The 27746-nt window shown below is 44.1% G+C and overlaps 1 protein-coding gene across 1 annotated transcript; it reads right to left on the bottom strand.

The window, feature by feature from the left end:
• Positions 1–3329: 3329 nt before the first annotated feature.
• On the bottom strand, positions 3330–16604 carry LOC144889622 (uncharacterized). The gene is made up of 3 exons (XM_078770588.1): positions 16523–16604; positions 5848–5988; positions 3330–5715 (listed from the first exon to the last, which is right to left on the bottom strand). The coding sequence occupies exon 3, from the start codon at positions 4615–4617 to the stop codon at positions 4114–4116; it is 504 nt and encodes a 167-aa protein (XP_078626714.1). The 5' UTR covers positions 4618–5715; positions 5848–5988; positions 16523–16604; the 3' UTR covers positions 3330–4113.
• Positions 16605–27746: the final 11142 nt, after the last annotated feature.

Genomic DNA, 27746 nt, shown 5'->3' with positions numbered 1-27746 from the left:
ACATTCCATTCGCTCCGAATTCCAACCAAATTACAATCCCAAATGGATGTGGAATTATTGAAAAAGATGAAGAAGAACCTAGCAGTAATATCTTCCCAACTATGAAGCAATATTACAAGATATTGATTGGCTTTGTGTAAGGGTAATCTTCGGTCCCAATAATTCTGATGTAGAAAAGATCAATAGACAATTGATAAAATAAATTCCATGAAAAGAAGCGTCACGTAAATCACTTGACACTGTACCAAATGATGATGATGCCACACAATATCCTGTGGAGTTGATAAAGTCTTTGACACCACCAGGAATACAACAACAACAACAACAATAACATGCATTTTAAGGCCATATTCCCTGCTAGAGTTGGGGTGAGCCTTGCAGGCCCCATGACAATCTTCTCCATTTTGCCCTATTTTCTGCATCTCCCCTTGTTAACCCCCTTGCCCGCATTTCTTCTTCCATCATCTTTAGACAAGTCTTTCTTGGTCTTCCCCGTCCTCTACTTCCTTATACATTCACTTCCATCACTCTTCTCAACCAGTCACTTTCCTCCTTCCTCAACACATGATCAAACCATCTCAACCTGTTCCCCTTCACAGCATCAATCACAGGCTCTATCACCATCATCTTTCACAATTCATCATTTGTCTTCCTCTCTCTCAATGATACTACGCACATCCACCAAACCATTCGCATTTCCACCCTTTCCAGCCTTCGTTGTGCTCTGCGTTCATTACCCATGTCTCGCTCCCATAAATCATAACACTTCTCACACATGCAGCATACACCTTTCCCTTCAGCTTCAACGACACTCCCCTCCTCATCAGCATGCCACTCAGTTCCCGAAACTTCTTCCATGCACATCTCACTCTCGCAACCGTTGCCGAGTCTGATCCACCTTCTCCATTCAGCATGTCTCCGAGGTAGCTAAATGTTTTCACACCTTCCAACTTCATGCCGTCTCCAAGATCCAACTCAACATTTCCTCCATCTGCAGCTCCCTCTGTGCACACCTTACATTTGAATATGGCTGCCACATTGGTTAATGACCCTCTCAGACCACTGCATTTTTGATGAACCCACTCAGCGCACATTGTACATTGAATGGAATTCACTCCGACACCCTTCCTGCACACAACACATGGCCACTTCCCAGTTCTTTCCACCACACCACATGCTTTACCACTTGCCATCACCTTCGTCTTTCCGATATTCACCTTCAGACCTTTTGTCTCCATACATTCCTTCCACTTGTTCATCTTTCCCTTCAGTCCATCCATACTTTCCGCAATCAACACCAGATCATCTGCATACAACAACTCCCACGGTAAACCCTCCTTTACGTTCTGAGATCGCACCTCCATCACAGCTACAAATAGTAGTGGACTTAGTACCGACCCCTGATGCACTCCCACCTTCACCTCAAACTCACCACTGTTCCCATCCTTCGTCCTTACAGCTGTGCGCGCTCTTTTGTACATTGCCATCACGACTCTGATCAACCATTCCTCCACTCCCAACTTCCTCAATGCCCATGTCACTACTTCATGTGGAACCCTATCGAATGCTTTCTCCAGATCAACAAACCCAAGAAACAACTTCTTCCTCTTCTCCATGTACTTCTCCTGCAACTGCCTCACAATAAAGAGCGCGTCTGTCGTTCCTCTTCCTGGCATAAATCCAAACTGCATTTCGTCGATCTTCACCTTCTTCCTTGTCCTCCGCTGCATATCCTCCTCCACTGTATCCTCCTCCTAACCACCAGGAATGCCACTCCATATTTTATGCTTGAAAGTTGGTATTCCAATCATTCCATTGAAAAATCTCGATGCACCGAGATGATGCAATGGGACAATATTGGTAATAAAGAAGATGCTGCCACATGTCTTAAAGGCCACAATAACAACAGGGAAATGTAAGGGTGAAGAAGTATTCCAATGATCCCATCAGATTATCCAATTCTGTTTAAGAGATTGCAATTTCCAAGAACAGTTTGTTTTTCAATCTCTATAAATAAAGCACAAGGACAGACCCTTACAGTTGCAGGCCTCCATCTGAAGTTATCCTGCTTTTCACATGGGCAGGTGTATGTTGCATGTTCTAGAGTAAGATCGCCAAGAGATGTATATATTTTGCCCCAATAAGGTTGAACAACTACCAACATAGTCTGCAAAGAAACAATCTCAACACCAACAAAAAATATGCTTGAGCTTCTGTAAAATTATTGTAGCTACCAGTAACATATATGAAATAAAGTTATTTTAAGATAATTTACATGGCAGATAGTGTGATGTTGATAACATGAGTTTTACTTCAATTATGGTGTGGAATAAAGTCACTTGAAAACAATGTACATGTCAGATATTGTTTTAATTAAGCTTGTGATGTGCAGATAGATATATATGTCATCTCGATTTAATTCTAATCTCTCATCCGCGAGACACAGGACTGGTAACTCAGATGTGAAAAAGAACTCTTCATTTAACCCTTTAACATAATTGCTGAAGGAGTCACGTGACCTCTCAATTGCGCTGATCATTCAAAACCCAAAATAGTACAAACACAACCAATACATCGATTTAAAGGTAATTTTGGTGCTCATCTAACATCACTCTCAAGGGTAAAAAAAAAGTTGTTTGTAGAAAAAAGGTGACCACTTAGCTACCTTTACAAAACATTCACCTTCAAATATACACACAAAATACATCATCATGAACGAGGGTAGATCCTCAAATACAATGCCCGCCACAAACCCACGTGCCACCATCTACAAGCCACCACATGCCAACGGGTAAACCTCCAACATCTACCTCACTCACAATGAGGTGAGTTTTTCTGTTTGTTTGTGACCTTACTGCTTTGTGCTCCCAAGGTTAATAACAACGAAACCTTCCACAATGAGACTTTTTACAACAATGCACCTGAAAAGGGGTTTTAAACAGTCATGAGGACGTAATTTGGCCCATTATTTCCGTGGTGCACTCCCGAGTTCATCCATTTACGAACCCGAGGTAATTTCTTGACTTCACCTTCACGCCTTTACACCCTTTAAAACCTTTCAACCCCTTCGACCCCCTGCATCCCTCAAGCAGTACTTCGGAGATACAACAAGCACAGATTGGAAATCTTAACTGATGGAATGGAATGAGGTTGTCGAGGTGACCTGCTCCACCCATTGTGACATATGCTCACTGAATATTTACATTGAATTCTTGTTTCTACCAATACACACTCCAAAGTTAATTTCTCACTTCAGGTCAGACATTGACGAGCCCCCTTCATTGATGGGTATCTTCCCTGGAATTCCCAATAACACAGACAGTGCATTTGTGCTTTTGGGACCTCTCTTTATTGCGAAACCCTTCACAAATTTAAGCTTCAAGAAAAACACAGGCAGGAGACTTCTTCTGATTAACAATTTTACAACAAGGGTGTTCTCCCCACATCACACATGTCAATGAAACATGGACTACAGCAAAGATAGAGCAACAATTGATGTCCAAACTGCCATGGAAAGATACCATCTGGGCATAACCAAAAAGGGACAAGAAAACCAAGCAAATCAGACAAAAAAAAAAACTAACAACTGGCAACCAAAGAAAAACCCTGAAAGAAGCACAATGAGATCCAATATCAGATTGAGAGATTAAGTTCTGTTACCATTTGGGGTTATGGCATCAATCTTTCAATAATTCTCGATGATGGGAACATGGAGAACCAGATGAATAAATTGAATATTTTTTTAAGCTGTCATTTTAAAAATCCTCTTTACCTCATTTTCCATATCCTGCTATTTCAGATTTCAGCTCTCCTGCATGGATCTCCACATGTGATCTCAAACTGCCTTTTTGAGAGAAACCTTTATCACATATCGAGCATTTGTGGGGATGCTCTCCTGTATGGATCATCACATGTAATTTCAAACTGTTGCTACGAGAGAAACCTTTATCACATATCGAGCATTTGTAAGGTCGCTCTCCTGTATGGATCCTCATATGTGATTTCAAATGGCCTTTTTGAGAGAAACCATTACCACATATCGAGCATTTGTGAGGTTGCTCTCCTGTATGGATCCTCATATGTGATTTCAAATGGCCTTTTTGAGAGAAACCATTACCACATAGAGCATTTGTGCGGTCGCTCTCCTGTATGGATCCTCATATGTGATTTCAAATTGCGTTTTTGAGAGAAACATTTGTCACATATCGAGCATTTGTGCTGTCGCTCTCCTGTATGGATCATCATATGTAATTTCAAATTGCTGCTACGAGAGAAACCTTTATCACATATCGAGCATTTGTAAGGTTGCTCTCCTGTATGGACCCTCATATGTGATTTCAAATCGGGTTTTTGAGAGAAACATTGGTCACATATCAAGCATTTGTGCGGTCGCTCTCCTGTATGGATCCTCATATGTAATTTCAAACTGCTGTTTCGAGAGAAACCTTTATCACATATCGAGCATTTGTGAGGTTGGTCTCCTGTATGGATCCTCATATGTTCTTTCAAATTATCTTTTCGAGAGAAACCTTTATCACAGGCAGAGCACTTGTGGGGGCGTTTTCCAGTGTGGATCCTCATGTGCATTTTGACGTTACTCGTTGAAGCAAAATCCATTCTGCACACATTACACTTGTGACGTTCTCGCCTTTCCAGAGCCTTTTTGTGTTTATTTAATTTAACTAGGACGTGCCCGTACGTGGGTGCCCGTTCCTTGCCAAAAAAAAAAAAAATCGGAATAGATAGATTTAACAATAAGACAGTGGTAAGATACAATCGAGACAGTACGCCGTCACTTTCATAAGGCCGGAAGTGAAGTCTTCACTGTCCGGAAGTTCGCATATCGCAGTTACGATTATTCGCCATTTCGTTTTAATGCCCAATTATTCAATTAGCGCCAACGTATTTTGGCTTTTTGCAATTTAATCGCAAGGAAAAGTAGAAAGAGAAGAGAAAACATTCCAAACCGCGAGGCAAAAACAACACGGCACGCCTACACAACAACGTGTCCTGTGATTGGCTGTACCTGCCAAAAAAAAAAAAAAACCTTCACCGTCCGGCAACTGAATTAAAAAAAAAAAAAAAAACGCTCTTCGCTTTCGCGTGATCGTGCGTTGGGGAAAAAAACAAAACAAAACAACGCTCTTCGCTTTCGCACTTCGCTCTGCTGAATTGGGACAATGTGTTTAAAATGCGCATAAGAAATCGAGAAATTATTATTTTCTCCGGAAGAAATCGAATTATGAACCGTAATGGCGCACGCGCTCGGCTCGGCTCGCTCTCACATCGGCCACGCCTACGCAACAACGTGTTCTGTGATTGGCTGGCCTACCCCGCAACCTGTTCTGTGATTAGTTTGGTAAATAAATCGCCATAACTCGGTAACTACTTCTCCGATTAATATGAAACCTTGAAAAGGCACATCCTCAGGTCCCCAGCAATATATCTGGCAAGTTTCAATTAGATCGGACCCGTGGTTGTCGAGAAACAGCGGTCACAGACAAACACACAGACAAACACACAGACACACACACACACACAGAGATTACTGGAATTATAGATAGATGTTAATCTTGGTGTTGCGAGGACCAGACATGCACTTGCATTTTATATGAAGTGAATCTTTATCTTGTGATTGCTTATTCAGAAAAGGCTTCTTCTTCACTGTCAAGCTGCGACTGGATCTTATTGGTCCCGTATTCCTTCTGCATTGTTCTTCAGAAACAAAGAACACATTTCCTTTTTTTTGGTCAAAAACAAAATATTTAACTCTTTTCCAAAAATTATATATTTTGTATATGTTAATGATAAAATATATATATGTCAATGTTTTACATTTTCACTCACCAGTTGCAAAACACGAAGCACTTCCGTTTGTCATGTGAATATCATCTGAACCTTCCCTTGCAGAAGAACATTTTGAATCTTCTGTTACAGATGAATCGTTGTTGTGTTGTCTGCCTTCCATATTTACAGCATAGACATCACCTGTGTACAAATCAGCGTCAGGCTTTTGCAGAGAAATGAGATTGAGGACATCTGGAGAGCTCACAGAACATGTTACGTCATTGAATGTCCACTTCAATTTGAATATAATAATGAAATTAAAGATTGTTAAGAAGAAAAATTCCAGATATTAAGCGGCATTGAAGCAGTCTTATACATCACCCTTGTTCACCCCCCTATTTACCATGTCCAAGTATCACTAAATTGGAGCATCGCGGAAGTAACCAAAAGTCGATTTGTGTTCGACAGTGTTCAAGTATTTAATTCAATATAAATAAAATAAAGATTGTAAAATTCATTAAAAAAAATATTCTAGAATTTACTTGCGTTGCACAGTGTCTATTGCATCACTCTATCTAACACATTACATTGGTTATTTGTGCCTGTTCTTTGTATCCTTTATAATGTCGTTATAAACAGTACTTTTCTGGTTTGGAATGATTTTCAGTTTTGTTTGACTGCCATGTAGGCAGACAGAGTGAAAATATTGTTGCAGACATAAGGTTTGGCGTGCTTCATGAGTAGGACTTCTCAGACTCTCCCTGACCTCTGGACCTGGAAAGCCGCCGTACTGTGTATAGCTTCACGGCCTCATGGGATGTGAAGCAACGACTGACAACGATTGAGACCGCCAAACCTGGCAACACAATTTATCTCGGGAGGCGATCCTTTCATGGCATGAACAGGCAGGCAGCTTCTCCTCGGGTGCCCAGCACATTCAAACAGCAGCAATTTCTCTGGCGTCCCAGCTTTTCAGCCACTTCCACACTCAATATTCGGTCCCTTGTAAGCCTCCCTCTGTGGGGAAAGTTTGGCGGCACATCCATAGCCTGCCAATTAATTTAGTTTTTGGCATTGACATTCGGCAGATTTCCTAAATGTTCTCCACATCCACTGCTCATGCTACGGAACCTCCACAGACGTCACACGCATACACGCAGCCACGTATCTTTCACCACACCCACTCTCGCACCGTCATACATCCCCAAACCATGCACGCTTAACAGCTGCATCAGAAACAAGCACACACAATTTACACTCACTGGCCATCTTACATTCTCATGCACACCATTTATTCACACGATCCACTCCACAGTCAATCTCACTCCATTCACACACATGGGTCATGCTGTGTCACTCAATAAATGCTAAACAATGGCACTGATCATTAATCATTATGAACAACAGCATTTATTTGAGGCACGGATCCACCAGCACATCTCCGACACAGTCAAGATGGCGTCCCGGCCATCTCTCCCACAATCCCGTTCTGCTTAAATCATCATCCCTTCCCAGCAATCCCTAAACATCTGGAAATTCACCAACAACAACAACAACAACCGCAAACTCGGAAATAATCAAGCACGTAAGAAAGAACACAACATTTTCTCCCCTCTCCCACAAAGTGCAGGTATGGAATGAGGTCACAAAATCCTGAAAACGACTGGGGTGCTGAAGGGCTTTCTGAGGTCATTGCAGTGCCCCCACAGGTTCAAGCCCTTCTTCTATATCAGCCGTATCACCTGTTTTGGTGGGGCACATACCAACTCCCACCTGGCTGGAAGGCTGGGTCACAGGGGGCAGCCACTTGCCCTCGTCTGCTGGCGTGCCACCGAAAGCCATCCTGAAGCTGGAAATTCACTGGTCCAAGCTGTCGGCTCACACGAGGTGTGGAGGACCAGAATGATTGCATGTTGTTTTTCCGATGAGGATATTTAACTCTGACCTAATCATGAACCTGTATCGCATGTAGCCTTGATCTGTGCACTCTGTCAAAGTGTTGCTTCATGTGCTGCTGGCTCAGCTGTACGGCAATGCTGGCAGTAGGTGAGGGGAAGAAAGACCCCGTGAGTCGAAGCCTGTGCATCGGCAGCAATAGCTCACATTATGTCATTAACATTGCTGGTGAGGCACCTGTGGTGGTGTGCTTAATTGCCGTGTAGTGCAATTGCCGTGTCTTTCGTTGATAGTCAGGCAGATAGGTGTAACAATTGTGTGTTTATACATACAAGCATGAAATTTGGCACAGTCATAGATAATAGTCTAATGAATAATTCCAGATATGGACCCACCGCGAAAACGTCCTTTGGTAGCCGTGGCGGCCATTTTACAAAATGGCCGCTTTTAGTCTAGTGGCTAGATAGGGGTCTCGTGCACCCCCCAGAAATATACTTCTCATTGGTGTCTATAGATAGGAAAAAATGTGTAGAAAATGATTTGCTATGTTAAATAGTTGAGAAAATGTCCCACGTATCATTTTAATGCAAATTAGTGCAAATTAGCAAATTAAATAAAGTGCAAATTAGCAAATTAAATAAAGTTTTTATTTATTTATTGCAACTTGTTATCGTATCTTATCTTTTTTTTCAGTTGGTGTTTCGAACAGCGAAATCTCTAAGAGTTATCAGCTAGTGGATCCACTGCAACCTGGACAATCAAAGGCGCAGGTACAGACGGATTGGAACAAGTGCGTTTTGTGCCAAAAGATCACACGAGAAAGTTTGCAATGCCCAGCAGAATCAAAACGGCACGATGTTTGAGTTGGTTATTCTACCATTGCCTTCAACATCAGACGTTTCAATGAACTTCACGAATTACCGATGCCACTAGAATTAGGACGCCTTGATGACGGGAATGGCATTGAAGCTACGTTTCTGGAGAACAATGCCAAGTGGCACAAATCTTGCCATACAAAATTCAATAATATAAAACTACAACGAGCAGAAAAAAGGAAATGCACACAGGGTTGCGACCCTGATGCTACTCCATCCAAAAAATACACTCGTCAAGTCGCTCATCATGAAGTGGCAGCATCGGATGTCTGTTTTTTATGCGAAGATGTGTCAACTTCCGAACCACTCCGTGAGGCATCAACTTTTCGTCTAGACTCACGCATATGAAGATGTGCATTAGACCTGCAGGACGAGAGGCTACTTGCAAAATTGAGTGCTGGAGACATGGTCGCACAAGATGCAAAATATCATCCAAGGTGTCTTGTTTCACTTTACAACAACACTAAATCATTACAAGATAAACAGAAGATGGACACAACTGATAAAGTCAACCATGGGATTGCACTAGCCGAGTTGCTGTCATTTATCGATGAAACAAGAATAGATGAAGAGCATGCCCCTGTCTTTAAACTTGCAGATCTCGTCAAACTTTATTCTAATCGTCTAGAACAACTTGGAGTGGAGCAGCATGTCAGACAACATAGCACAGAGTTAAAAAATCGTATCCTGGCCCAAATCCCAGACCTTACGGCTCATAAGGAAGGGCGTGATATACTACTTGCATTTGATAAAGATGTAGGACCTGCCCTCCGTAAAGTCTGCAAAGAAGACTACGATGACGAAGCCATATGTCTTGCAAGGGCAGCGGAGATAGTACGTAGAGAAATGTTCCAAAGTGCAGCTACATTCACAGGTTCATTTGATGAGAGATGAGAATACAATTATGGTATATATGTGTATCTAGTCATTTCATTGGAACATAAAGAAGCATTTGTGTCGTCCAGTAAAACATAATCGCGGTCAAACGGCCATTTTGTAAAATGGCTGCCATGGCTACCATAGGACGTTTTCGCGGTGGGTCCATATCTGTAATTATTCATTAGATTATTATCGACTAGCCGAAACCCGTGGAACATCCACGGAAGGGAGGATGTGGTGTATGGATAGAGTGTACCATTATGGATGGCATAGGGGATTTGCTTGTCCGAGTAAGAGTTAGGAAGAAAGATGAGAATGAAGAGTGCGTATATGCACAACGATCGCCGACACCAGCACAAATGCATGCTCTGGACTGTCCACTCAGTGGTGGCACTCAGTAGAGCGCATACCTCCGCCAGGTGGACATTTTATGATTCGTATCCACAGATAGGCTGGATCTGGATCCGACATGAACCAAAATCGAATCAGCTTGTTCTTGTCATCTAAACAACTCATTTAACCAACTCGTACACAACTTTTTGAAATATGCTATATATCATTTTAGGGCCCCATCTCTCAATGGTCATGAATCGCTTAATAAATTAAAAATTCCATATCCGGATCCGGATTCGAATCTTCACCAAAATTGAATCAATTCATCCTCGTCATATACCTAACCTGGTCACCAAGTTTCGTCCGAATCCATCCACAACTTTTTGAGATATCCTATTCATAGACAAACAGACAGGCTGGGGTGAAAACACAACCTCCATCCCCCTTTGGTGGTGGAGGGAAAGAAAGCACGCCAAATGGTAAACCTTTTATAGAACTCCTTTTTGTGGCTCTCTAATGATCGATCCCCTCCGAACCCCCACCCTTACCCTACTCTGTTTCCTTCTCACCCCTTTGATCCTCCGTCACAGTTTACCCTAAAATACACGCCCTAAAATGAAAGATCCTTTTTATAATCTCCGACACTCCATCCCTTGGCACAGCCGTTACCTGGCACTCCGGCACGCACACTGCAGCACTGTTAGCCTGTTTATGGCCATGCCCGTGGAACATCCACGGAAGGGAGGATGTGGTGTATGGATAGAGTGTACCATTATGGATGGCACAGAGGCTTTCCTTGTCCGAGTAAGAGTTAGGAAGAAAGATGAGAATGAAGAGTGCGTATATGAACAACATATTTATTGCAATCTACTTAAATGACAACGCTACGATATACTTTTGAAAAATGAATGGATTCGTAATAGGAATCGGCATAGTGCCATTCTGGGAGTGTTAAGTCTCGCCACCTGCTACACCTCTCTGAGTTACGAGGATTTATGCAACGCACCCCGAGTATTGCAACGTCACTCCATTTGACTTTATTGAAATGACGATAAAGACGTTTCCTTATATATCCTAATTTAAAATGTTCAAGGGAATAAAAATACCATTTGGTTCACACCAGCCATGTTCACACCACTCGACTGTCCAATCAGCGGACGGCTCGCATCGCCTTCGCCCAGCAGACACCAATACGATGGCGTCGTATCGGCCGTTAATCGTATGCTTTTTGGCCCCAAAGTCGACTAATTCAGATTTTTCGAGTGTGGCTGTACGTGATAAACAAAGAGATCGTAGATCTCTTTCGTTCGTAGATCGTAGTTCGTAGATCGTAAATGCATTAGTGCCGTGGGCATCGGGTCACTGTGTGCGGCGTAAAAGGGATAACAAAGTCGAGTCCTTACAGTATTATTATATAGACTAGGGCATGCCCGTACTATATATATATCTAAAATTATATCCCCCCCCTCTATTTACATGAAATGGTTTGGTCCATTCGCAAAGCCAAAGCGAACGGCTTGCGAGTACGGTGACAATCCCCCCTTATCCGATTAATATGAAACCTTGAAAAGGCACATCCTCAGGTCCCCAGCAATATACCTGGCAAGTTTCAAGTATATCGGACCCGTGGTTGTCGAGAAACAGCGGTCACAGACACACAAACACACAGACACACACACATACACACACACAGAGATTACTGGAATTATAGATAGACTAGGGCATGCCCGTACATGGGTGCAATGCCCGTACGTGGGTACGTGGGTGCGAGTACGGTGACAATCCCCCCCCCCTCTATTTACATGAAATGGTTTGGTCCATGAAATATTTTGGTCCATTCGCAACGCCAAAGCGAACGGCGAACGCTTTACATGAAATGGTTTGGTCCATGAAATGTTTTGGTCCATTCGCAACGCCAAAGCGAACGGCGAACGGCTTGCGAGTACAGTGACAATCCCCCCCCTCTATTTACATGAAATGGTTTTAATTAGTTTTAAAACATAGTTTAACGCCAACATAGCGGCAACATAGTTTGCCAACGTGAAATAAATGAATACGCTCTCAAATGTGCCGTCCGAGGCAGAGTGTGTTCGCCACGTTCGGCACACGCGATAACTCGCTGCTCTGATTGGTTGAATCGTTTTTTGGACATAGCTCGGTAAGTACTTGTCCGATTAATATGAAGCCTTGAAAAAGCACATCCTCGGGTCCCCAGCAATATACCTGGCAAGTTTAAAGTATATCGGACCCGTGGTTGTCGAGAAACAGCGGTCACAGACAAACACACATACAGAGATTGCTGGAATTATAGATAGATGACTGTGCCAAATTTCATGCTTGTACGTCTAAACCCACAATTCTTATGATGGATACACCTATCTGCCTGACTATGAGCTGTTTTAAACACACAACCTTGAGCTAGGTGTGCTCGAATTCCATTCTTGAGGGTTTGGTTAAATATTTCCACCCCTCCATTGGCCTGTGGGTGGTACATGGCCGTGCAGATATGTTCAATTCCATTGACGCGAAGATACATGGTGAACTCAGCTGAAATGAACCGTGGGCCATTATCTGTGGTAATGACCTGTGGCACCCCACAACCAGCTATCAGTGTGTCCAGGATGTGGATAATGTTCTGGGAGGTAACTGATCCCACATGAGCAACCTCAAGCCACTTGAAATGTAAATTGTATGCGACCACCAGATAGCGTTGATGGTGAGGGACACCACAAATTTCTCCACAAATGTCTAGTTGTAGGCATTCCCTGGGGTTAGACAGCCAGGGAACTGGCTGCAATGGAGGTGATATGGGCTGTCCAGCTTTGCCACTGATGAAACAAGCTGTACCATCCTTTACCAATGTTTCAATGTCATGGTCGATGCTGGGATACCACACCAGGTCACGGCAATGTTGCTTTACCTTAACCACGCCCAAGTGACCCTCCTAAGCCACACTCAACACTTTTGCTCGCAGCATACTTGGCACCGCAGTGCGGCGTTCTCGCACCACACAAAAATCGTTCCAACAGGATAGCTCGTCTTTCACCGGAGAAAACGGTATCAGTTCATCTGCTACTCTGGCCAGCCATCACTCTGTAATATAGGAAAGCAGGGTACTGAGAAGAGAGTCCTCCTTAGATGCCCGCTCGAGCTCCGGAAGGGATACCACATCATGTTGGGGTCCATGCAACAGTTGTATTAGATCCTGCTCTGTGTCTTCTGTTTCAGAACAAGCGTGAGCATCCATAACTGATGTGGATAAGTGGTCCGCCATGGTATTGTGATGTCCAGGTGTGGACTGAAGGTGGAAATTGTACTGCTGGAGTCGGTCCGACCACCAGTACAATCAGAGTGGCTTGTGTCCTGTGCCTGATGTGGACATCAAAGCTGTGAGTGCCTGGTGATCTGTTCAGAGTGTAAAGGGCTGACCATACAGGTACAGATGCAAGCGTTGGCATGCCAATACGCAGGCCAATGCCTTTCTCTCTCTCCCATGGAATATTTTTGCTCCATGGGACTCAAGGCACGGGATTCAAAGGCGATGGGTTTCTCCACGCCACCCTGCACCTGGGACAAAATAGCCCCCAATGCATTGGCCGAAGCATCACAGGTGACCAATGTGGCACTGTTGATGTCAAAATGAGCAAGAAGAGGGGTTGTAGTGAGCTGAGCTTTCAATCTGTATATGGCTGCTTGACAGGATGGGGGCCAATTCCAAGAGGCTTCCTTCCGAAGAAGCTGACATAATGGTGCAGTGATGGCTGAGTACTGTGGCAAGAATCGAATGTTGTAGGCCACCATGTCCAGAAAGGAGGCCAGCTGAGAAACAGACTGAGGCTCAGGGATGTGGTGAATAACTTGCACATTGAACTGGAGAGGGGAAATCCCATGAGGTGACAGCTTAAATCCCACAAACTCTATTTCGGGTACCGCAAAAACACATTTGTTGCCATTCAGTGTTAAGTTGTGCTGAGCAAGTTTCTGGAGCACTTGGACCAAGCGTTCATCATGTCCTGAGGTGTTGGGACCGTGTACCACTTTGTCATTTAAGTACAAGGACATGCCCAGGATGCCAGCGAAGATGGATGACATAATCTTTTGAAAACAGCTGGGTGTGTAGCATAAGCCAAAGGGCATACGAGTGAAACAAAAAACTCCGGTATGACTCACAAAAGCCGTAAGGTCCCTCCTGTCTGAATCAAGGGGAACTTGGTGATAACCTTGGCGTAAGTCCAACTTCCAAAAGACCGTAGAGCTGTAGAAACAGGTCTTCAGCTGTTGGAAGCAGATATTTGTCGGGAATAATTGCTATGTTCACTGCACGCAGAATAATTGCTAAGTCCACACAAACTCTATGTCCCCTGGACTTTTTATTTGCTATAACGAGGTTGGAAATCCAGGGGGATGCATTGATAGGCTCTATTACGCCAGTCTCCAAGAGGACATTCAATTTAGTTGCGATCTGGTCCCACAAGGCAAGGGAAATGCGGCGTAGTGGCTGAATAACCAGAGCCACAGCAGGATTTACTTTGGGTTGGTGAACAAATGCAGAGAGGATGCATAAACCATCAAAGCGTGCAGGCCATTGTTTCCGCCAGGGGGAAGACACTTGCAATATGGCCGTGCCACTATAATCCATCAAGGAAGACCCAACTTGATCATGATATAAACTTCCCACACAAGTTTCATCAAGATCGGATGATATCATCGGGTAGTTATGCTGCGGACAGACAGATACACACACAGACACACACACAGACAGATGCACACACATGATGAATATAGTGGTCACTTGATAACTCGTGAACCAAAAGAGACTGCACACCATGACGTACCGACAGCTGTAATGTGCCCATTACGCCAATTTTGGCATGTCTGTAACCAGTGAGGGTGGGAGAGGACTGTTGCAGGGTCATGTCAGAAAAATATCGTCTGTACATTTCCAAATTCAGGAGAGACACCTTGGCACCTGTGTCCGGGAGCAGAGGTATGCACATGTCATTGAGAAAGACAACACGTTTCAAAATTTGATGAAATTGATAGGACAGAAGAGATTTTGGCTGGTGCAGTATACGAGGTCTGTGGTTGAAAGGTTGCTTGTGTTGAGGTGGAGTGACATCACCTGGCAAAGTGGTTAAATTTTCCACAATTTCTGCACCGTTGGCCTCGGGCAGGGCAATTAGCAGCCCTGGACTCGTGCCTAGTGCACCCACAGTTTCAGCAATGCAGTGTAGAACGTGTGGGGTGCTGCTGCATATGTTGTACTGTGAGATCAGTGGCATCTGGTGTGAGAGTTTGTCGAATTCCCTGAACTGCGCAGTATGTAGCCGTGGCAGGTGAGAGTGTTCTGATAAGTTTTTGTGCACTGTGGTAAGCCGCTTCCACTTGACTGGCTATATTTATGGGATGAGTCAAGGTTAGGTCATCAGATTCGAGTAAAAGTCTCTCCCTCACTTGTGCACTCAATGTTTTCTCAATCAGTTGATCTCTAATCATCTCATCGTGAAGTGCACAAAATTTATAAGGAAGTGCTAATTCTCTCAATGTATAAATGTATTGGAGAATTGACTCACTGGGCCTCAGGCATTGTCGGAATTTGAACCATTGAATGAGGATGCTCCGAGTGGCTCCGAAATGCGCAGCAAGCACGGCATTGGCTGCTGCATAGGTGGGTGCAGAACACAGCGTGAAGAAAATGCGTTGACCCTCCATGCCCAGGCAGTGTATCATCAAAGGCCATCTCTGTGAATCCTCCGCATTTTGCAGATTCATTGCAAGCAGGTAGGTATGAAAGGATGACAACCACCTAGGCCATGGAAGGGACGGTTTTCCTGGTAAAGCCAAAAATGGCGCAGGTGAAGAAATCAGAAATTCTGCCAATTTCCTGAGCAAATGTTGTGTCGCTCAAAAAATGCTAAACAATAGCACAGATCGTCATGAACAAGACCGTTTATTTGAGGGACAGATCCACCAGCATATCTCCAACACCGTGAAGATGGTGTTCGGGCCATCTCTCACACAATCCCCTTCCAGTAACATCAGCATCCCTGAGGAACACTAACATTCATATAATGCACAGGGAATTACTGTCCGTCATGTACCACAGAGATTTGATGATTTGCAAGGAAGTCAGAAGTTGTATCAAGCAATTCTCCAGAAATGCCATACGATTTTAACCCGGCCAAACTGAGCAATCGGGGGAGAAGGGCCTTTGTAATAGAGGTGACTAAGAACCCGATGGTCACTCTGGCTGAGCTCCAGAGATCCTGTGTGAAGATGGGAGAAACTTCGAGAAGGACAACCGTCACTGCAACACTCCACCTATCTGGGATTTATGGCAGAGTGGCAAGACAAAAGCCTCTCCTCAGTGAAAGACACATTCTGAGAAACAATTCTGAGAAACAATCAGATCAATCTGAGGTGGGATGAATGAGAAGTTGACTCACAGATTACCATTCAAAATTACTTTCAGTTTATTCCTCGTCTTTTATTTTGTGCGTCATAGGTGAAAACCTTGATTTACACAGGTATGTGGTGGTGAACGGTAACAGGAACTTGATTGCCCACTCAAAGTGAATCCCCTGCCACTGTAAATGCAAACTTAATATATTCGGGGTCGTATTTTCTGACCATGCGATTCACCTCCTTTTAGCAACTCCTGAAGTTTCGCCACAATCATCGGTTTTTCTTTTCAGTTAGCGGTCCATGTGTGGCAAAATAAAATTCAGTAAAAGTAAAATACAGCAGCTTACCTTTTTGTGGGAACACGACATGCCCGAGACGTTCTCCATTCCAGAAACACCTTCAATCAACCAAATACGGCCAATGGCGAAACTGCAAATACCGAATCTGTGAATGTTACGGATGGAAACCCTCACGTCATTTCCAAATTCACCTTTAAACTCAATCTCTCTACATTTTCATTTTAAACAGCATCATTCCAATCACAGTACACACCGTGATCATTCATCCCAGCAAGCTGGTACTCAATTTGCCGACCTCGGAAGGATGACAGGCTGAGTCAACCCCCCTGGCGTTAATTCAGCGATCGACCGGGATTCGAACCCAGGATCCTAGGATCCCAAGCCGGCACCCTAACCGCTAAGCCAACACCAGGCTTTTGGCAACACCAGGGTATGCTATAATGTTTCATGATATTTGTTATATCATATCACCTTTATCTATCAATATTGTTGAAATGAAGATCAAATAGCTGCATGTTGAAATATGTTGAAAAAGTCAAAACTTTACATGGGGTGTACTTACTTTTTCACGTGACTGTAGATCCCTCATCCATCGATCATCTACAACATTTATAACACCTCATCATTTGGAGGTCACATTGGATATACAAGTTTTTATAATTAACTTTCTGCCTGGTTTGTAGTTAAAAGGAGAAATGAGGTTTAACCATTGTATGAAGTTTAGTGATGACATCATGTAAAACAACACAAACAACAAAAACAGGCATTTTGAGGCCATTTTCCCTGCAATAGTGGGGCAACTTAGCATAACAATTGTGCATTTTGTGAGGAAAGCACCAGATTTGGCACACTAGTAGACTATCATATTATGAAAAGATCTGGATATTGGGCCATCTCAGATTCAGAGATTTGATTTTTGCAAGATTTCGATTTGATTGGAATCGAAGAGAACACCTTCTTCGTCTTCTGTACAGTGAAGTTGCCAGCCATGAATTATCTGGCTACATCTGGGTGCTTCATTGGGGGTGCAACCATGTCCCTCGGGTGAACAGGGACCCACCTGGCATAGTGTGTGTGTTCTAAGGCATGGAACCATGGGACCAGTTCCGTCAGGGCATCAAGGTACATCGTGAATGAAGCCTGCCACAGAGAACGCACGTAGACCAGTACCAACATCTCTAGTTCCAGCACAGTTGCCCAGTACTGAAAGTTGGGAATGTCTTCTCCTCTCTGGTGACACCAGTCTTCGAACTCAGGCAGGTCTTCTGCATCATCAGCATATGTCATACAGTGGCGTTCATACGCACGGTGTTGCAGGATGTGCAGTGCTGCTGCAGTGATTTGATGAGCTCTTCTTGTGCGGGTGACGTGGGCAGCTCGCAGGAAGGAGTCCGCCGTCCCTGGCATTGCAATCTCAGCTTGCAAATCTTGCAAAAATCAAATCTCTGAATCTGAGATGGCCCAATATCCAGATCTTTTCATAATATGATAGTGTACTAGTGTGCCAAATTTGGTGCTTTCCTCACAAAATGCACAATTGTTATGCTATATTTAGCTTAGCTGCCGGACTACAAGAGCAGGGGTTAGCCTTGCAGTCCCCATGACAATCTTCTCCATTTTGCCCGATTTTCTGCATCTCCCCTTGTTAAGCCCCTTGCCCGCATTTCTTCTTTGACCATCTTTAGCCAAGTCTTTCTCGGTCCTCCCCGTCCTCTACTTCCTTCTACATTCATTTCCATCACTCTTCTCAACCAGTCACTTTCATCCTTCCTCAACACATGACCAAACCATCTCAAACTGTTTCTCTTCACAGCATCCATCACAGGCTCTATTCCCATCATCTTTCACAATTCATCATTTGTCTTCCTCTCTCTCTCAACGATACTCCACACATCCACTGAACCATTCTCATTTCCACCCTTTCCAGCCTTCGTTGCTGCTCTACGTTCATTACCCATGTCTCGCTCCCATAAATCATAACACTTCTCACACATGCAGCATACACCTTTCCCTTCAGCTTCAACGACACTCCCCTCCTCGTCAGCATGCCCCTCAGTTCCCAAAACCTCTTCCATGCACATCTCACTCCAGCAACCGTTGCAGTGTCTGATCCACCTTTTCCATCCAGCATGTCTCCGAGGTAACAAAATGTTTTCACACCTTCCAGCTTCATGCCATCTCCAAGATCCAACTCAACATTTCCTCCATCTGCAGCTCCCTCTGTGCACACCTTACACTTGAATGTAGCTGCCACACTGGATAATAGCCCTCTCAAACCACTACATTTTTGATGAACCCACTCAGCATACATGGTACATTGAATGGAATTCACTCCAACACCCTTCCTGCACACAGTACACGGCCACTTCCCAGTTCTTTCCACCTCACCACATGCTTTACCACTTGCCATAACCTTCGTTTTTCTGATATTCACCTTCAGACCTTATAGTCTAGTAGGAAGACTAGGTCCCCCTGCACCCCCCGGAGATATACTTCTAATCAGTGTTTCTAGATTGGAAAAAATGTGTAGAAAATGACTAGCTATGGCCCCAAGCTGAAAAAATGTCCCACATACCATTTTTATGCAAATTACTGCTGCCATTATCAAAAAAAGACTAGGTCCCCCTGCACCCCCCGGAGATATACTTCTAATCAGTGTTTCTAGATTGGAAAAAATGTGTAGAAAATGACTAGCTATGGCCCCAAGCTGAAAAAATGTCCCACATACCATTTTTATGCAAATTACTGCTGCCATTATCAAAAAAAGACTAGGTCCCCCTGCACCCCCCGGAGATATACTTCTAATCAGTGTTTCTAGATTGGAAAAAATGTGTAGAAAATGACTAGCTATGGCCCCAAGCTGAAAAAATGTCCCACATACCATTTTTATGCAAATTACTGCTGCCATTATCAAAAAAAGACTAGGTCCCCCTGCACCCCCCAGAGATATACTGAAACTGGCAGTGACTGGTGATTGAAATGCGGTGCCTTTTTGTGTTTCAGGTCGAGGTACGTGAACTCCCCACGATCTACAGCAACCAGGAAGAGACTGATACCAGGGTGGTTCTGTACCTCCATCATGCTGCTACCATCGGATACAAGAACGCTGTAGTCAGAACACCGGACACAGACATCCTCCTGATCCTGCTCCACCATGCCCACAACATCAAGCTGACGGTGTACCTGGATACAGGGTCAGGGAAGCATCGCCAACTTGTCAACGTCTCTGAGCTGGCAGAATCCCTGGGAGAGGACTACTGTGCCACTCTCCTGGGGTACTATGTGTTCAGCGGAGAAGACTGCACCAGTGCCTTCAAAGGGAAGGGAAAAGTCGGGCCCTTGAAAAAGCTGGAGAAGAATCCCAGGTTTCACAGGGCATTCGGTGAATTTCACAGGGTATTTAGAAAAATAAAACTTTGTGTTAACGTCTGTGTAGACGGACCTTAATATGAGTCTATTATTTCGTAAAACTGTGATTATTTTGTAAATAAAGCACTAATTAGCATACTAGTATACCATAGACACATGTAATCATGTTATGAATAGTTCTATCATGATCTATGCCCTTCAAAACATGGGTCTAGACACCTTCATTTTTCAATTATCTGCAATATTGGCTGAGATATGTCAAAAATCGTTTTTTTGATAATGGCAGCAGTAATTTGCATATAAATGGTATGTGGGACATTTTTTCAGCTTGGGGCCATAGCTAGTCATTTTCTACACATTTTTTCCAATCTGGAAACACTGATTAGAAGTATATCTCCGGGGGGGTGCAGGGGGACCTAGTCTTTTTTTGATAATGGCAGCAGTAATTTGCATAAAAATGGTATGTGGGACATTTTTTCAGCTTGGGGCCATAGCTAGTCATTTTCTACACATTTTTTCCAATCTAGAAACACTGATTAGAAGTATATCTCCGGGGGGTGCAGGGGGACCTAGTCTTCCTACTAGACTATTATGTCTACATACATTCCTTCCACTTGTTCATCTTCTCCTTCAGTCCATCCATACTTTCTGCAATCAACACCAGATCATCTGCATAAAACAACTCCCACGGTAAACCCTCCTTTACATTCCGAGCCAGCACCTCCATCACAGCTACAAATAGTGGTGGACTTAGTACCGACCCCTGATGCACTCCCACCTTCACCTCAAACTCACCACTGTTCCCGTCCTTCGTCCTTGCAGCTGTGTGCACTCTTTTGTACATTGCCATCACTACTCTGATCAACCATTCCTCCACTCCTAACTTCCTCAATGCCCATGTCACTACTTCACGTGGAACCCTATTGAATGCTTTCTCCAGATCAACAAACCCAAGAAACAACTTCTTCCTCTTCTCCACGTACTTCTCCTGCAACTGCCTCACAATAAAAAGCGCGTCTGTCATTCCTCTTCCTGGCATAAATCCAAACTGCATTTCGTCAATCTTCACATTCTTCCTTGTCTGCCTCTCCAACACCCTTTCCAATACCTTCATTCCAAGTTCCAATAACTTTATCGCTCGATACGAGCCACAGTCCAGAGGGTCACCTTTCCCCTTGTATAGAGGGATGAGGGTACTCATTTCCCAATCCACTGGAATGCGGCCTTCTTTCACCACCAGATTACAGATCTCTGTCATTCTCTTCACACCCCAATTTCCCACTGCCTTCAACATATCTCCCACAACTCCCGTCGGCCCTCCCGCTTTTCTACTCTTCATTGCTTTTATCACTTCCTCAACTTGCTTCTCGGTTATCTTCTCTGCCCGTGGTAAAACTGGGTTACTCTCTATGTTGCCATCCCATTCTTTCTCTGTATTCAACAGTATTTCCATACATCTCTTCCATCTTCCTTTAATTCCATCTGGGTCCACAACGATTTGTCCCACTTCATCCTTCAAGCAACTCACCCCCATCACATCACACCTCTCTTTCGCTATCTGCTTTGCAATCCTGAATACAGCTCTCTGACCCTCTTCCAAATCCAAGCGTTCTCCGAACATTTTCCAACATGCCTCTTGTGCCTTTGCTACCTCTTTCTTTGCAGCCTTCTTGGCTGCATTATAACTTTCATGCTTTGCCTTTTCTGCCCCCATACTCTTCACCTTCTGCCACTTCTTGAACTTCTTCCTCTTCTCGTCAATCTTCTTTCCAACTTCGTCATCCCAACACCATGTTTCCGAGTGCCTTGGTGGTCCTTCTGTCTATCCACATACCTCACCAACTAGTCCAGTCATTCTAGCAAACTTTTATCCCTAACCCACCACTAATTGCAAGAGAAAAAAATGATATTTTTCTGAAACCTGTCGATCCTCTGAACAAATACATAAAATTATACTCAATTATAATGAGTGGATCATACTTTATTTTCAGATTGAACGAGAGCCGTGATCGAGGGTGGTGACGCTTGCAGTGAGAGATTTGATCAGTGTGCTGCGGACAGTTAAACGCTGTGGTCATTGTGAATGTAAGTCGTATTCTATTTAATTTACGATTGTTTAAGGTTTTATTTTTATTTTTAAAAGCAGTTTTTTAACATTTAATTTTACAATAAACATGTTCAAATTTTGCATTTTTATGAACCTATACATTTATAAGAGGGACAACACAGAGAATACAATGTAATCCTAAGTTCCCTCTCTTTTCAGCAACATGGGTGATATCGACTGTGTCTTCTGTAAGAAACCCCTCTCCAGTGATCCAACCAGTACACTGACGGATAAAGGTTGTACGAGGATCGAAGAAGCTGGACGTGAGCGTGGTGAAGAAGTCTAAGTCCATCCAGGACAGGCAGTTCATACAGATTGTCGTAGGGTGTTCTGCAATGTGAGAGACATTGAACTTTCTCTGAAGCGAAAACGTGTTTCGTCTGAGGCAGACAAAGGGAGGTGCCTTCGTTCAATGGATTCGGCGTTTGACTACAGAACTGTGTCTTTTCTGTGGTAATCCTGACAAGTACCAGGGGAGGAAAAAGGACCATATGTTGATCCAGGTTAAGACATTCGACTTCCAAAATCATGTCTGCTGACTGTGAAAATCGATCTGACAACTGGTCGGGTACTGTGAGGAGCAGAATGGCATTTGTTGGCGATCTACACGCAGCAGATGCGGTCTACCGCATCAGTGTGTGCAGTGTTAACTTTCATACAAAGAAACAGATACCACTCAAATTCCAATCGGAAGAGGCGTCTTCATCAAAAAAGCAGAAGCTTGGTCGACCCAAGGACCAGATCAGACATGAAGCGTTCCTGAAGGTGGCAAAGTACCTTGAGTAAAATGATGAGGAACTAACCACAATTAGTGATTTAATTGGGAAAATGGAGGACTTCCTAGTAGACACTGGCTGTGATGCATATGGTTTTTCATACATGAAGGATAACCTTTTCAATCACTTTGGTGATAAGATCATAATTGCAGACATTAATGGAAAATCAAATGTTGTGACATTTAGGGGTGTGGCATCGTCGATTCTTCATGACTTCTATCGTCCGCAAAAGGAAAGGGACCCTGAAACAGAAAAGTTGCGCCTGATCAAGACAGCTGCTGATCTCATTAGAAGTGACATAAAAGAGGTATCTCAAAATAAGGACATTTACCCGACTACTCTCGATATGTCCACTGTCAATGCTGCAACCAAGTTCCTACCTGAGTCACTAAAGCTCTTGCTCGAAATGCTGTTTGTGGGGAAAGGAAAAGACTTAAAAATCTGCTCACCGGGACAGGCGATCATGCAAGCCGCGAGGCCTAGGATCCTTCAAGCTCCACTGTTGGTGGGTCTTGGAATCCAAATGCACTTCCATTTTGGTTCTCGATTTCTCATAGACACACTCTTTGCACATGGGTATAGTTGTTCATACACGGAGGTGCAAACGTACGAGCGCAGCGCAGCAGTCACATGTGGAACAGACATCCCTGGTTTTACCCCTGGACATTTCATCCAATATGTGGCGGACAATGTTGACCATGACATCTGCACATTAAATGTGAGAAACACATTCCATGGTATGGGCATTATTGTGAGTGTGACCCCGAAAACAGTCCGGACACTTCAGATTGCCGTAGAGCTGTCTCAGCAGAGGACATCGCACAAGTGGGGCGAATCAATATACGACCTTTCACATCAGCATGTGGAGGAATGCAGTCCTTTCTCTACGAGAAGCTTCCAGCCTGTACCGACTTGAGACAAATCAGCTCAAATGTTGACCTCATCTGGAAGGTTTCGCTTACTGTTCGATCACCTCGGCCCTCTTGGACAGGAATGATGCAGATGGTACACAAGGGAGAACATCCGGGCGAGGCATCATTAATGTTTCTGCCCATGATTGATCTCAGTCCAAGTGACTTGGACTGCATCAACTCCACACTGCATTTCGTTTGTGAACATGCGCAGAGATATGGTGTAACCCCGATACTGACATTTGATCAGCCACTTTGGTGGAAAGCTCTCACCATAGTCAAGAGCGAGCCAGCGGACAGCAAACTTCACTTGATTGTTCTAAGACTAGGAGGATTCCATACACTCATGAGTTTTATTGGGTGTATTGGCCACCTGATGTCTGGTACTGGACTCAGAGCTTCTGGAAGTTGCATATGACAGCAACACTACAACCCACATGATGAGTGGCAAAGCCATGTCTAGAACTATACGTGGACACTGGACATCTACTCGTTGATGCAGCACTCAATGCAAAACTTGCTTCGAAGGTATTTCAGATGAACCTCCCAAGTGATGGAGACAGCGAGCGTACAGTTCCAGCAGAGCTCAATGATGCAGGCGACTTGTTTGATGGTCTGATGTCGGCTGACCAAGCAGTGTCAAACATCGAGTCATCGAAGGTGATGGAGGTCATTGGAGACAAAATCAATCAGGTGATTGATACAATAAGGCATCAACGGACAGCGAGACTGTGGTTACAATACATGGAAATGGTGGACATTATCCGTTTTTTTCTGAAATCTGAAAGAACAGGGGATTGGATGCTTCACTTGCATATCCTGCGCGCCATGCTTCCATATCTTGCAGCTTCCAGACACAGACACTACACAAAGTGCCTGCACATATATCTGCAACTGATGACCGAGTTACCAAAGGACCATCCAGAAGTACATCAGAAATTTCTCCAAGGATTCCAAGTTGTCCGACGGAGCGACAGATACTGGGCTGGTCTGTCTACAGATTTAGTCATCGAACAAGTACTTATGAGAGGTCTGAAGACATCAGGTGGTCTGACCAGGGGATGAGGGATGACAGAGACACAACGCTCAGTCTGGGTCATGGCTAGTCCTTTCTTTGCAGAGGTGAACAACACCCTCCAACACCTCACTGATGTGATGTATGTGACAAGTGAACAGCACAAGGATCTATCAAAGTCTAGACAGAAGAATGATGTAGCTGATACCCAGAAAATGCTTGAGTTTCTTCATGAGAGGGATCCCTTTCAAGACAACGATACTCTTCACAACATTTTCACTGGTATAGTTGCCCAGACAATGGTGAATGTTGATGAGGCGAAAACTGTGGGAGAAAGGCTCTTGGGCCAGATGAGTGGTAAACGTGTGCTTGAATACAGCTTCAAGAAGAAGGGTCAAGCCATAACTATGGACTCAGAGTCTGCAATGAAGACACCAGATCAATATCGACCCTCAGTTACTCTTCCAGAGACGTGTGATCGCTGGCACTGAAGTAGGAGACTTATCCAAAGCACTCCTTTGTGAGTTATGCACATATCCTCCATCTTTATTCGAGACCAAATATGCCTTGCTGTCCACCAATAAGCCAGCGTTAGCCTCAGCAATCAAATCCTTGGCACCTGCCGATACTGCACAACTGTCCGATATACAATACGTACTCGATGGCGGTGCCCTATTGCATGCAGCGCATACCATGGCAGTCAGGTGAACAGTACAAGGATATTCTTGACCGCTACCTGAAATATGTTAGTAGGCATTACGGGCATGCTATCGTCGTGTTTGATGGCTATCGTGAAGGTCCCTCAACAAAAGACTGTGCCCATCAGAAAAGGGGTGAGCGACCATCAGTGAAGGTATCTTTTTCTCAAACCATGACGCTTTCTGTCAAGAAGGAAGAGTTTCTTCGGAACAAGGAGAACAAGCAACAATTCAGACATTCTTGGTAAGAAACTGGAAGAATCTCATTGTGAAGTGCTTCATGCGAGTGGGGATGCGGACCTACTCATAGCAACAACTGCAGTTTGTAGCTCTTCAAAATCCAACACTGTTCTTGTTGGCGAAGACACTGACTTGTTGATACTACTGTGCTACTATTTTCGCAGGAATACTGCGCACATTCTCTACTTAATGTCGGAGCCGAAAAAGGGTTCATTGAATCCAAGACAATACTTGGACATTGGCAAAGTCAGAGAGGCTCTGGGTGATACTGTCTGTGAAAACATTCTCTTCATCCATGCGTACCTGGGATGCGACACGACATCAAGGGTCTTTGGGATCGGCAAAGGCACTGGACTCAAACTGTTCAAGGACAATGAAATGTTCCAGCAAGAGGCCCTAATTTTCGGCAATAAAGAGTCAACACAAGGGAGCAAGGGAACGTCTTGGAGCTCTCTGCACGGCAGCAAAAGTTATAGTATTTTTTCCATTCGTGTTCGTCAATTCCGACTCGTTTTTTTATTGTGCATGTGTTGCAGGGTGTTTTCCAGTTGGTGTTGATTTGCAATTCTTGCAAACTTTTGTATAATTTAATCCTTTTCTGTCCCACCGCGTGCGCGGCCTAGTTTATCTCGGCTTCCCTACCCCCATAGGTGTTCTGTGAATTTAAGTTCTTTCCTTCGCTGTATTGCTTATTTCTTAGATTTTCTCTTCTCCCCCTAACTTCCCCGAACATCGACCACTTGTCTAACGTTTTAAATCTCTTCAAAGTCTCTTCACGTCTCTTCTCGTCTCGGGAAGTCACGTGACGTCACGTCTCTTCAAAGCTGTGCATGCGCGCACGCTTTCGAAGTTAATAAGTAACTGTTCACAATTGTGTTTTTGTCGTAATACCGGCTTTACCACAGGTCGAAACTTTATCTTTCTTTCGGTGTGTATGTAACTATTGGTGTGTCTCTAATAGTATTCTTGGTGTTGGTTTTTCATACCTGTGTACAGAATCGTCGGTTTCCTTTTGGCGCTCGCAATTCCTTTCGGTCTCTATTTTTCACGTTCCATGTTCGGTCTCTGTCTTTGTTTTCATCCCAACTCAAAAAAAAAAAAAAAAAAAAAATTGATATATATATTCCCTTCTCTGTTCTTATCCGTTTCGTTCTTATTTGTTCGTTCGTTCTTTGTTCACGTCGTTAAATAATGGTCCATCTGTCCCCTGAAGAATGGTATTCTGTCATATTCTATAACACCTTTTTCTTCTTCTTCTATAAAAGGATGCTTTCGACTTGCTCACCAAATCTATTCATTCCAAAAAAAAATTCCATCTCTTATAGTGCATCTTTCATTCATTCCCTAAACTCTCCATAACTCCACCCATCCTTCAGCATCCTCAAACGTATTTTTGACTCAAAGGTCGCAAGAATCTCATTTTGCAAGAAATGTTCGTTTCCCATTAATCGTACATTTTTCAAAATCCAATCTCACCCCTCCCCTCCAAATCTTCCCCATCACCCATCCCTTTCAAATCTTCCCCCTTGCCCCTCCCCTCCAAATCTTCCCCATCACCCATCCCTTTCAGATCTTCCCCCTTGCCCCTCCCCTCCAAATCTTCCCCATCACCCATCCCTTTCAGATCTCCCCCCTTGCCCCTTCCCTCCTAAACTCCCCCCACACCCCTCCCCTCTGAGACCCTCCCTCACTCCTCCCCTCCTAGACTCCCCTCTAACCCCTCCTCCTCAAAGCGTCCTCCCCGCTTCTTCCCCCTTCAGCTCCCTCAACCTTCTGCCTCACTCTTCCCCCTCCTCAAACAACACCTCACTGCGCCTCACCCATTCACCATCAAACCTTTTGTCTGCCCCATACTTCCCTTTCTCCAAGCTGTTCTGAAATCTCTGACGCACCTTCAACAGCTCTCCCTACCTCTTCCTCCTCTTCCACATCATACCGTACTGCTCCCTCCCCCTGTTCTGTATCCGATGCTCCCCCTTCCTCTTCTTTAACAGTATGGACCTCAAACATCCGGGGCCTTCGCTCAAACTTGACTGATCTCTCCATACAGGTTGCTTCTGACAAACCAGACGTGATCTGCTTAACAGAAACTTTCCTCCTTCATGATGTCTCTGATTCCTTGGTATCTCTCCCAGGTTACTCCCTCCTCCGGTATG

The sequence above is a fragment of the Myxine glutinosa genome, chromosome 1 (assembly GCF_964187855.1).
Source record: "Myxine glutinosa chromosome 1, kmMyxGlut1.1, whole genome shotgun sequence".
NCBI lineage: Eukaryota > Metazoa > Chordata > Myxini > Myxiniformes > Myxinidae > Myxine > Myxine glutinosa.
Note: the sequence above shows the minus strand (reverse complement) of the source record. Positions and strands in the feature narration are given on the sequence as shown.

Coding starts and splice junctions, on each gene's coding strand:
- LOC144889622 (XM_078770588.1), bottom strand. CDS start 4,617: ATGGATTTTGCTTCAACGAGTAACGTCAAAATGCACATGAGGATCCAC.